The sequence below is a fragment of the Somniosus microcephalus genome, chromosome 6, assembly GCF_052327205.1.
Source record: "Somniosus microcephalus isolate GS21.2 chromosome 6, FLI_Smic_1.0, whole genome shotgun sequence".
Lineage (NCBI taxonomy): Eukaryota > Metazoa > Chordata > Chondrichthyes > Squaliformes > Somniosidae > Somniosus > Somniosus microcephalus.
This window is the reverse complement of record NC_140992.1, coordinates 202797726-202810694: the sequence shown is the minus strand read 5'-3', so window position 1 is coordinate 202810694 and position 12969 is coordinate 202797726. Positions and strand designations below refer to the sequence as shown.

At 49.1% G+C, this 12969-nt stretch overlaps 1 protein-coding gene across 2 annotated transcripts in view; it reads right to left on the bottom strand.

Annotated features, from left to right (window-relative positions):
* Positions 1-12969, bottom strand: part of cpne2 (copine II) — a 401061-nt gene that overhangs the window by 211984 nt on the left and 176108 nt on the right. For both annotated transcript variants that reach the window (XM_085991234.1, XM_085991235.1), the window contains one exon: positions 3786-3919. In XM_085991234.1, the coding sequence (XP_085847360.1) occupies positions 3786-3919 (134 nt within the window). The remainder of the gene's footprint in view (positions 1-3785; positions 3920-12969) is intronic.

Below are 12969 nucleotides of genomic sequence, written 5' to 3'. Positions count from 1 at the left end.
AGACTGGTCTTTGGGGTAGCTTCGGCGCCAGCAATTTGGCAGAGGGCCATGGAACAGGTGTTACAAGGAATTCCAAGCACGCAGTGCTACTTAGATGACATTTTAATCACGGGAAAAGATGAGGAAGAACACCTCACGAATTTGAAACTGGTACTCACCAGGTTGAAGGAGTATGGCCTTCGGGTTAATCGCAAGAAGTGTGAGTTCTTCCAAAAACGGATCTCATACTGCGGTCATGTCATTGACCGAGAGGGACTACATAAGTCACCCGAAAAGATAGAAGTGGTTGTGAAGGCCCCCGCCCCAGGAAACGTATCACAGTTAAGATCATTCTTGGGGTTGATTAATTACTATCACAAGTTTCTGCCAAATTTATCCACGGTACTGCATCCGCTGAATGACCTGTTGCGGAAAGAAACACCATGGGAGTGGAGTGAGGAATGCAAAAAGGCGTTTCGCAGAAGCAAGGAGTTGATTACCTCTGAAGAAGTGTTGGCTCATTTCAACCCAGCATTACCCCTTCGTCTAGCTTGCGATGCTTCCCCGTACGGAATTGGGGCAGTACTTTCGCATAGGCTACCAAATGGCTCGGAAAGGCCAGTGGCTTTCGCGTCCCGATCATTGACACCCGCGGAGCGAAATTACGCACAAATAGATAGGGAGGCCCTCAGTCTGGTGTGGGGCGTGAAGAAATTCAACCATTACCTACAAGGTAAAAAGTTCACATTGCTGACAGACCACCAGCCGTTGGTGTCCATATTCAACCCAAATAAGGCCGTTTCCACCATGACAGCACAAAGGTTACAAAGGTGGTCCGTGTTACTTGGGGCACACCAATACGAAATTGAGTACAAAAGGTCTAAACAGCATGGGAATGCTGATGGGTTGTCACACTTGCCATTGCCGATGGTAGAAGAAGCGAGTATAGTGGACCCAGTAGAGTTGTTCCACTCATCCATAGTGGAGTGTCTACCGATAACAAACTCAATGATTGAGAATGAGACAAGGAATGACCCGACTCTTTCACGAGTCTATGATGTAACGGTGGAGGGATGGCCAGCACAGAGCGAACCAACACTGCAAGCATTTGCACAGAGGAAAGAACAACTGTCAGTGTGTCGAGGGACCCTGATGTGTGGATCTAGAGTGGTGATTCCACCCAAACTCCAAAAGAAGGTGCTAAAGGAGCTGCACGAAGGACATCTGGGGGGAGTAAAGATGAAAAATCTAGCAAGAGCGTTTGTGTGGTGGCCAGGCATTGATAGAGACATAGAGGAGATCACGAAGAACTGCCTAGGATGTCAGAGGGTTCAGAATGCGCCACCACAGGCTCCTCTGCACCCATGGGAGTGGCCCTCATCTCCCTGGCAAAGAGTACACATCGACTTTGCTGGTCCATTTATGGACTCGATGTTCCTAATAGCGGTAGATGCCCACTCCAAGTGGCCAGAAGTAATTAAGATGACCACCACCACGACGGAAAAAACCATCACAGTGTTAAGGACTATGTTTGCTCGGAATGGCCTGCCAGAACAGATCTGTTCTGACAATGGACCGCAATTTGTATCTGAGGAATTTAAGAAATTCTTAAAGAGCAATGGGGTTAGACATTACACGTCAGCCCCATACCATCCCGCCTCCAATGGATTGGCTGAAAGGTTTGTCCAGACCTTCAAGAAGGCCGTAAAGGCCATGAGTAATGAAGACATAAGTTTACAGCATAAGGTGGATAGTTTTTTGTTGGCATACCGAAATGCAACCCATGCGGTCACGAATCAAACTCCCGCGATGATGTTTTGTAATAGACGCCTACGATGTCGGCTGGATTTACTCAAACCAAACGTCAGAAGGGACGTAGAGAACCGGCAATTCCAGGGCATGAACGAAAGGGCCACTAGATCCTTCCAGACCGGTCAACGAGTTTTGGCCCGGGACTATCGTACTGAGAAATGGCAGCCTGGAACGATTGGAAAAAGGCTAGGCCCGTTGATGTACACTGTGGACATTGGAGACAATATAATAAGGCGCCATGTTGACCAGATCATAGGGCCCGCCACAAATGGGCCCCCGACTTCACCACCTTACCCGGATAAGGTTGAGACTGAGTTACCCAGAACACCTACGTCCGATCTGGTAGTTCTGAAGTCAGAGGAACCTGACACTGTGCTTCGAGCCGATTCAACTTTACCAGAAACACCTACTAGCCCGCTTGGAATGACGACACCACTGCGGCGTTACCCGGACAGAATCCGGAAACCTCCCGAAAGACTGAATCTATGAACTGTCTTAAATAAATCTGTATATATATATGTGATAATGTATGTCCACTATGGACTCAGTATGTTGAAAGCTAAAAAGGGAGGATTGTAGTGTATGTACCCGTCTACCCTTAAGGAAATTATTGTATGTAACCGTTCACCTTTAAGGGAACTACTTTAAGTGTGGCACTACTTGTTTGGCTTCTGTATACTGTAATACCAACAGTGACCACACCAGTATATAAGTGTTGTGACAGGATAACTGGGGCAGATTCGCCCTGACCTCTGAATAGTAAAGACCTGTTTGTTTGTACTTCAAAAGTCTGTGTATTTATTTACTGCACAACCCACAGACTTTACAGTGCCTTCAGCTGCTTAGGCCCTAAGCTCTGGAATGCTCTCCCTAAACCTCTCCGCCTCTCTACCTCGCTTTCCTCCTTTAAGACTCTCCTTAAAACCTCTTTGACCAAGCTTTTGCTCATCTGCCCTAATTTCTTATGTGGCTCTGTGTCAATTTTTTGTCTTATAATACTCCTGTGAAGCGCCTTGGGACGTTTTACTATGTTAAAGGTGCTATATAAATACAAGTTGTTATTGTTGTTGCTCATCACTTCTTTCTCCACTTAGGAAGCCCAGGTTTATTTTGTATGGGGCAGACAGAGGAAGGGTTGCACAATTGATAGGTTTTTGTTAGGTAAGGGTATTAATGATTACAGAACCAAGGTGGGTAGATGGAGTTAAGATACAGATCAGCCATGATGATCTCATTGAATGGAGCAGCAGGCTCGAGGGGCTGAATGGCCTACTCCTGTTCCTATGTTCCTATAAGTTGGAAACCCACCTACAAGTAAACCGTAACTGTTTTTGTCCAAAGAACAACAGATGCTTTCTCCACATTGGCAAATTGTAGAAATCACCACCATTCAAATCTGATATGTGTATAGCTTGCTGGTAAATTTTGGGAGTGAAATTGCTCCTGCCAATAACTGTACCGAGAAGCTGACACGAGTAAAAAAAACAGGAATTCACTGTCATTTTCAGCAAAATTATTGACGGGAAGCATTTCACCTCCTCTTCCTCTGCGCTTTAATCTATAAATTTTAGATAAAGAATAGCAATTTACAAGACCTGGTATTATTCATTGAACAACTCAATAGAACCAAAAATCACTTTCAAGTACATATTTCTGCTGAAGTGATTTGAGTTGAACTTTAGTCATTAGGTAAAGCTATGAGTGGATTGACTGTATTCCATGTACTGTACTAAGTATTGCAAAGCACATAATTGAGGAACATTTTATGCTTGCATTATGCCGCTATACTCAAGTGTTAAGCTTGGGTCTAATGGACTGAATGGGAAGTGCTCCAGTACTTTTCCTTGATAGGAGTTATTATTACAGCAGGAATAAGTTCTCTAGAATTGACTGTAGATTATGCGCTGGTACTTAGTGTCCGTGTTAAACCCGCCGACTTTCGGTGTCCTTTCAACTAACTTCCTCTGCTAATAGCAAACACATGGTAAACTCACGAGTCATAATCCTGGATGATTTGTCCCACCGCCCAAATGGCAGCAAGGTACTCGTTTGATTCCACGGGGTTAATGTAATGCAGAGAGCTGGCATCGCGAGGGCTTCCATTGGATGCTGTGAAGTCAATCCCGACCTGAGTATAAAACACACCATATAAGCATCGTCAATAGACAAAAGCCACGTCCAATTAGCATATTTCAAGTTGATCGATTCCACAGAGATTACCTGTATCAATTACAAGGGTGATAAATGCTGGAGAATGGAAGCATTTCCTCACGGTGCCATCCAATCACTCCACACCTCCCATATCAACTCGAGATACATACACTCATGTACTGATTAAGAAAAGTTGTCTGGGCAGATATCTGTTACATACACAGAATAATCATTGCACAACCTTTGGCCTCAAATAATGCAGCTTGTCACTGCATCATAAAGTTATTCTGTCCTCTCCTGGCTGGTGCTGGGGTACGATTCCACCCTCCTGTATCTCTCTCAAATGCCAACTCTTCACTTGTGAGCCTACATACTGAGTATCAGCAGGTCACTCACTTGTTGAGCCTGGTCTTGTCCTCATTGAATGTCCATACCCATGCACTGTCCACGAATAATAATGAGGAACAGGATTCCTCCCTTCCCTCCTCCCCACGTACCCCTAGTTCATGGTCACTGAGGCCAATCATAGCAACTCTATTGCTACCCCGGCTAAGATCAGCTACTCAGCACAGAAGACTCTCCAGCCTCTTAATTGTTCTGTGTATGAGCTCATCCAATGTTTCTTACCAATTGGACTTTCTAGCCTTAAAGGAGCACTACAATTTAGCAGCAGAATACCACATTGTGTTAAATGTGCTATAAATTTTGTGTTCTGACAAAGCAGCACATTCTGATATTCTGGAGAGTCACTTTATATAAAAAGAGTACATCTGATGCACAGTTTCTGTCCCTCATGCTTCAAAAACATCACCCAGTTTTTAATTAACTGGAACAGCCTCTTAATTCATCCCTGTATGAAACCAGTGTTTACTTAACAACAGTTCGACCTGAAACGTTGACTCTGTTTCTCTCTCCACGGATGTTGCCTGGCCTGCTGAGCTTTTCCAGCATTTTCTGTTGTTTTTAACTTAACAACAATTAGGTGTAATCTTGAAAGGAACGCATACCTACATGTTTCTTCATGGTATAATGGCCTAGAAATTGGATCATGCAGCGCCGTATATCAGGCAGTGAAAGATCTAATATGGCGTGCATACACTCTTTCCATGCTGGGTATGCAGCGCATGCCATATTGGTTAAAGCGCTGCGTAGGTCCAGGCCACCCATCTGAAAGGAGCATTAGGCCCATTGTCGATACAAATCAGGGGCCTAACACCTGTTTCAGGCCCTTTTCCGGTATTGGATCTCAGGCAAACAGCAGCCAAACCAGCAGTCTTTAAAGGGACGACTGAAGGCCGCCACCAAAAATACTTTTTACTTACCTGAATGTTGAGCCAGGAAGAGCAGGAGTGCTCCACATTAAAACTGCGGGCCGCTATCGACCACAGTCGCACCCCTTATCTACTTCCCCCCCCCTCCCCCTGAACTCATGGGAGGTCCGATGTCCGTGTCCATGCCGGCCGATCTTTGGTTGTTCACGACCGGCATGCTATCGCTTGGGGCTCAATTCGTGTCCCCAGCATTCTAGCAGCGTCCTAATGATGCAAGAGAATCAATTTCACATGGTCCTCTAGCTCATCAGCTTTGGTGCGTGGGTCACAGTTACCACAGGAAATGCCTGCCATTATTGCTACTTATATATAACGTTGCTAGAAAATTTCTAGGCCAATATTCCTGACCGTATAAAATACCATAATACCCGACTTACTGTGAACAATACCACAGGAAACTTACTAGTAAAATTACAAAAAAAATGGCACAATGGCTTGCATTTCCTGTTCATTCGATCTCACTTCGGGTGCCACACTTCCTGATTAGCTCAAATTTCATATTTATCAAACAACAACAAATCAGAAAGTAAAATGTGCTGGCAAAGGCAACTTTTAGAATATAAGAAATGGATTTTAAAAAAATTCTCAATAAAATACTCATTCTTACTCCAACTTTCCTGTACCATGTTGTAAATTCCTGGAGAGGCCTACTCCTGCATGGTGAGCCTCAAACACAATTTGGAGTACCTGGCTGAAGCTTGAGCTATTGGGTTGGGCTTTACGGAGAATGTTTTCTGTAAATGGTTTGGTTCCTCCTAATGGGCTGTTTCCATGGGGAGCCCCATCTCTCCTCGTTTTGCTGCAGAATAAGGATAAACGATCCTTCTCCTCAGAGCCTAATAAACATTCACAGAGCATACAAGGATTTCCTGTTTGTGCGACCCATACCTTGCAATCCAGTACAAAAGTCCAGAAGTATAAAAATCGCAAAACATCATCAAATGTGAACTTTTGGATCTATGAGGTAAATTATTTGAACAACTATATACAAGAGGTTCATTGTTTATGCTATTTATGTTTATTAAAGAAGCCGTGCATTTATTTACTGTTTCAGAGACTGACGCACAAAATCACAAGGGTGAAAACTGCAAGTCTCTTCAGTCTTTCCTCATAACTCAGACCCTTGGCTCTTCTCTGCAGTGCTTCCAGTTCTTGAATGTCACCCTTGTGTCTTGGAGACCAGTAGTGGGCATAGTACTCAAGGTGTGGTCTGATCAGAGCACCCTACCATTTGATCATAGCTTCCTTGGACTTATATTCAACTGTTTTTGCTATGTAGTTCAACATTCTATTGGCAGTGCTGCTCTGCATCGAGTCTAAAGACTCCTGGGTCTCTTTCCATTTCACCTTTAGCTATTTCAACACCATTCATTGAGTGCATTCGATGCTTATTTTTCCATCCTATGCACAGTACTTTACATTTGTCTGCGTTATATTTTATTCTGCCGTTGATTTGCCCGCATATTTATTTGGTATAACTCACTGTGCAGTTTCTGACCTTTTTCATCCGGATTCCATTGCCCCTCCCAGTTTGGTCCAGCAAATATGACCACTTTCCATTGAATATCTGAGTCCAGGTCATTTAGAAAAATGAAAAGCAGTCGTGATTCCAACATCAAGCCTTGCGGCACCGCACTCTGTGCTGCCCTTTGCCCTGAGATAGCTCCTCCTCATTACTTTCTACCCTACAGGCAATTTCTCATCAAATCCCAGGTTTACCCTAAATTCCCACAGCTTTGAGTTTGACTGATGAGGGACTATTAAATACTTTCTGGAAATTTAGGTACACTTGACTTCCTCATAATGGTCGTCACTCCTCTCACTCCCCAGTCGATAATCTTACCTTCTCTCAAGATGCTACTTTGGTTTGCTTCTTACTCCAACCATTTCTGTGTTAGCCGTACTTATAATAATGTTTTCTAGACAATTTTATGATTGACGGCAAGGCTGGCCTTTACCAGAGTGTGCCAGGATTTTAAAGTATAACAAATTTCAAAGTGCAATCATTATATTTTATAATGTATTCTAAATGGTTACTGCAGCTGACTATCTTGTGTGAACACACAAACCAACAGTTGCTCACAATTGTAGTATGTGTTTATCAACCTGCAGTGGATAAGGTAAAGGCAATTTCATTTATTTCCCGGGAACCAAATACACTTGCATTAATGTCTCTGGGAGATCTTTTATAATCTTTCCAAATTCACTGGGAATGTGCACCCATGCCCCCAATTCCACATCTCAGCAGCCCCTGACTACAGGAGATCTGCTTGTATATACAAAAGTCTTGAAGTGTGCCTGTCACATTCAGGTGTCACAGTCACGCGTCAAGTAGCTGACACAGTTAATAGAGAAAGAATGTCCATCAAATCAACTTCCTGGCGGTTTCTTCTGACCTTGAGGAACAACTGGGGTCTTACAAGCTGCCAATCTGCAGAAAAGACAATGGCCTAGAAATTCAGTTGGGCGCGCCAGCCGTTAGCGCCTTAGGAGGAGTAGATCTCGAGCGCTAGGCGCTTAGCGCCCGGGCGCAGCGCGATCTGCGCCTCGCCCCAACTTCAGTACACATTTAGCGCCGGCGCAAAGTCTTAGCGCGCGCCCTGCTGCGCGCGCAGATCATGACGTCATTTACTAGTGCAACGCCCTTTGTGCGCCCCGAACCGGAACTTCACTCACGCCGCCCCATTGTGCGCCGGGCGGCCCGAACGACTGTGAAGTGGAACGGTACACAGCCGAGGCGGGCCACGGGGAGCGCTAATTAAAGGGCACTTACCCTGCACTATAAAGGCCAGCCATTTTGCAGCATTCACCCTTGTGCAACGGTTTTTTGGAGAGAGCTTACTGGTTTGGACCAACACTAGAACAGGTATTTTTGGCTCAGGCCAGAGCTTAGCAATTATCTTTGCCTTCATTGAGAGCTCATTGTTTGCCAGCATATAATGGGGGCTGCATTGGGTGCCAATGCTGACTTTCAGCCTTATGCCAGAAGGGCTTACAGACGCCGTGAGAGAGTGGCAGCCCTGGCTAGACGCAGAGGGGGCAACAGGCGTCGCCAACTGAGGCCTTACCCAGCCAGGGTATACCGCCAGCAGTCCTCCTATCTGACCATGTCTGCCGCGATGTGTGTAAGGAGGCTGCGATTCAGAAGGGAGGTGGTTGCAGACATCTGCCAGCTGCTTCAGAGAGATCTGCAGCCACAGCTGATGCGCAGGACGTCTCTGTCGGTGGCAGTGAAGGTGACGGTGGCTCTCAACTTCTATGCCACCGGCTCCTTCCAATCCGCTGCTGGGGACATCGCTAACATCTCCCAGTTCGCCGTGCATTGCTGCATCCGCCAGGTGACCGAAGCCCTTTTCAGAAGGAGACATCAATTCATCTCCTTCCCCATGACCCTGGACAAGCAGCAGCAGCGTGCAGTGGGATTTACAAGAATAGCGGGCTTCCCCATGGTGCAGGGCGCCATTGACTGCACGCATGTGGCTTTGCGGGCACCTCTGGAGCATGCCGAGGATGACCGCAACCGGAAGGGCTACCATTCCCTCAACGTACAGCTGGTGTGTGACCACAGGCAGCGCATCCTAGCTGTCAATGCCCGCTTTCCAGGCAGCAGCCACGAGGCCTTTATCCTGCGACAGACAACTGTGGCTGACATGTTCCAGGCACAGCCTCCCCCACGAGGATGGCTTATCGGGGACAAAGGCTATCCTTTGTGTACCTGGCTCATGACCCCGCTCCGCGCGCCCACGACCCCTGCTGAAGAGGCATACAACGAGAGCCATCAAGCGACTAGGAACATCATAGAACAAACAATCGGCGTCCTCAAGCAACGGTTCCGCTGTCTCGATCGCTCCAGGGGAGCCCTCCAGTATTCGCAGGACCGAGTCTCCCAATTCGTCGTCGTTTGCTGCATGCTGCACAACCTGGCTATCCGCAGGACTCAGGCACTGCCACCTCACATTGGACCCCCACCTCAGGAGGAGGAGCAGGAGGAGCATGAATCACAGAATCACAGAAACCTCACAGTACAGATAGAGGCCATTTCGGCCCATCGAGCCTGCACCGACACATATCCCACCCGATCCCCGTAACCCCTACACCAACACATATCCCACCCTATCCCCGTAACCCCACGTATTTAATCCCCCTAACACTAAGGGTCAATTTTTATCATAGCCAATCAACCTAACCCGCACGAGGAGTACCAGCCCAGGAGGGAGGCAGAAGGTCCAAGGGCCGCCCGTCGGCGGCTTATTGAACGTCACTTCTAGGCCCCCTGTCAGGGAATGGCTTGTGCCAATGAAAGAACATGATTGCAGCCGCTCCGCAAGCCCTCAGCCGGTTAAGGCAACAAACACTTCAAAGATCAAACATGGACAATGTTAATAAATAAAATGCTTTATTGTACAAACTCAGGGCCCTTCCCACATGAAAACCAAAAACAGACGAAACCCCCAGAAAACACTCAAACACATTACTCGCTCCCACAACCTGGAGAGGATTAACAAAACAGTGCAACTAAAATGGCCGTCATCCTCGGCCTTCGTAAAAAACAAACATCACATCCTCGACCTTCAAAAAACAAACATCCAATTCTCGGCCTCAAAAAACAAACACAACTGGCCACACATTCGACTTTTTGGCCCGCTAGGTCGATGCCTTGGCCATCTTTGTGTGGCCCCTGCCCGCCCTGCTGCTCCTCCTCAAAGTAAGGCCATTGGCTGCTGCAAGGCTGGGGGCAGGCTCCAGAGGGGCACATGTCGTGACGGCAGATGCCCTTGGGGGTCGGCCTAGTCGAGGTCTGGCCGTCGAGCGGGCGGCTGTTGAATGCTGCAGCTGTGGCTGGCCTGCATCAGTCGCTGCAGCAGCTCCTGGCAGCTCCACTGGGGGAGTGGCAGTGGCGGCTGGAGGAATGGGGGCAAGCTGGCGGATGGCAGGCGCTCGCTGGTCGCCTGAGACACTGGCACTCGCCCGGGCCAGCACTGCAGCATGCGCACCAATCTGCCGAGGGACAGACCGCTGTGCTGCTGCAGCGCGCCGGGTGCCCTGGCGATGCCTGGCTGACACAGCGAGTGTGGCAGCAGTGAGTGCCCGTGTTGACCTGTTCAGTGACCTCATCAGAGCACCCAGTGACTGCACGGCACCACTGATCAGCTGCCCACTCGCTGCCTGAGCTGCCCCGAATGCCGCACGACTCGCTGCCTGATCTGCCCCGAATGCCGCCCGACTCGCTGCCTGCTCTGCCCCGAATTCCGCCAAACTGATGGCCTGTGAGGCCCCGACGTCGGTGACACTCCGAGAGAGGGACTCGATGGCCTCAGGCAACCGTGCCACTACCCCCATGAGCTCCGTGTGCCGGCGCTCCGAGTCCGCGGACAAGTCCTCGAGGCGTTCCATCTCCTCGGCGAAGACCATCTCCGGACTGGAGGCCGGACTCTCCCTCTGGGGAGAAGGCCGCCGAGCTGGCCGACCCTTCCTGCGTTGCTGGAGGCCGCTGGGCCCAGCAATTGGACTCCCCTCCGACCCTTCCCCCCTCTGGGGAGAAGGCCGCCGAGCTGCACCCGCCTCCCGCGTTTCTGCAGGCCGCAGGTCCCATGAGCTCCCCTCCCCTCCGACACTTCCACGACGCTCCCCTCCAGGGAAGACGTGTCCCCTACATTGGCATGGGTTGCCACGGCTGAGGGTTCCCCTGATGGGCCGCCTTCCTCTTGCTCCTCCTCCTCCTCCTCCTCTGAGGGGCTGTCACTGGCAAGTTCAGGGACCTCCTCCTCACCATCTGAAAGCAGGAAGGCACAAGAGTAGCTTTAGAGTGAGGAGAGGGCGTCAGCGAGGGATGCATGAGTGGTGGCATTCAGCGCATTGGTCGGACAGTGGCAAAGGATGTAGATCTGATGCGCAAGTGGGACGAGAGAGGTCCAAACGTTGATGTCCTTACCATTGGTGCCCAGAACAGGGTCGGCATCTCCACATGCAACGGGGCCAATCACCCGGGCACCCATGATGCGCTCCACGCGATGTTGAAGCTCGGTGAGCGGCTGGATCTGGGGTCGGCCTCCCCCGGTCGCAGTCCGGCTCTTCCTATTATTAGCCAGCTTGGCCTGCCAGAGAAAGGACGGCCTCTAAGTACAGTGTGTCGCCCTGATCTTGTGTGCACTGCCTCCCATGGTGGAATAGCCTGGCCAGTGTGTCGCCCTGATCTTGTGTGCACTGCCTCCCATGGTGGAATAGCCTGGCCAGTGTGTCGCCCTGATCTTGTGTGCACTGCCTCCCATGGTGGAATAGCTTGGCCAGTGTGTTAAGTGCAGAATGTGCAATTGATGTTCATGCCTGTCCCATAGCTGCTGGATGAGGGCTGGCCATTAGGGCTTTCAGGTCCCTTTGCCCATAATGTGAGGTGCACATGCAAGGATGAGGAGGTCACTGGAAAGGGTACTCACCCTGACAATCCGCGTGAGGTCATTAAACTTTTTGCGGCATTGGACACCGGTCCTGGGGACCTCGCTGTTGGCTGACACCTTGCTGGCGACATGCCTCCAGGCTCTCCGGTAGGCGCGGACCGGCGCCTTCCTGCCATTGTCCGGGTACAAAATATGGCGCCTCTTCTCCACACCACCAACCAGCACACTCAGATCACGCTCTGAGAAGCGCTGCGCTCGTTCACGGGCCCTCTGCATGGCTTCAGGCGCTATTTGGGTCCAGCAGCAGTGTTCAGGCCTAGCTGGAGGGCTCCACTATCCAGGGCGTGGCAGCAGACAAAGTCGACTCTTCCCCCTTAAGAGCTGGCCGGCGCCAGGGTGTCTGCTGTCAATCACGAGATGGCCGCACCTGCACTGCGCCTGGCCTGGGCGCTCTCGCTCAGCACCTCCGGCTTAGCGCCTAAAGAGAGGCGTCCAGCACCAGTTTTAGCGCTCGAGCAAACTCTTAGGGCGAAGCTAATGAATATCGCAGAAGTGGCCTCGATTTGGCGGCAGGCACAAACTTTAGCGGCCGTCCGACTTTAACGCCCCAAAAGTGGCTACAATGAATTTCTAGGCCGATGACCTTCTAATTGACCTCAGGATTTTCCTCAGTGCAATTAGTCTGTAATTGACCCTGAGATGTATTTATACAACAATTAGACCTTATGGCTTTAAAGAGCCATGCCAGTTACACACAGGCCCACCTTAGCAGCAGAACACAGCACTGAGCATTATGTGGTCCTTATAAAACAGTGTATCCTCCAATTTATTGCGAAACAACACCACAGGAGATCCGATAATGCTTTAAATCCCTTCAAGAAAAAAAAACGTAAGAAATGTTCCAATGAATCATAGTTCATTGAAAGCAGTTTCTAAAAGGATTGTGGAGGTCTAGATTCTTTAAGGCTCAAAACATTTATTTCCTAGCTGAGCTGATCTCTTTAAATTGAACCATTGTAGGTGGCACAGCAGTACTGGCAGAAATGACTAAATGAACCTGCCACATGACAGGAGACACGTAGGGGGATATTTATAACCCAATCCGGCTGTCAGGAAACTGACAGGATCAGGTGCAGCGTCGATTTTACACCCCGCCCGACTGAAGTCAATGGAGAGTATTATTGGGCGCGGTGTAAAACTGGCATTCCACCCGACCTCGTTGGTTTCCCGCCAGGCCAGCTAGTTTAAATTGCCCCAATAGGTCTAATCCTCACTCCGTTAGCTTCCGATCAGAGAAATGG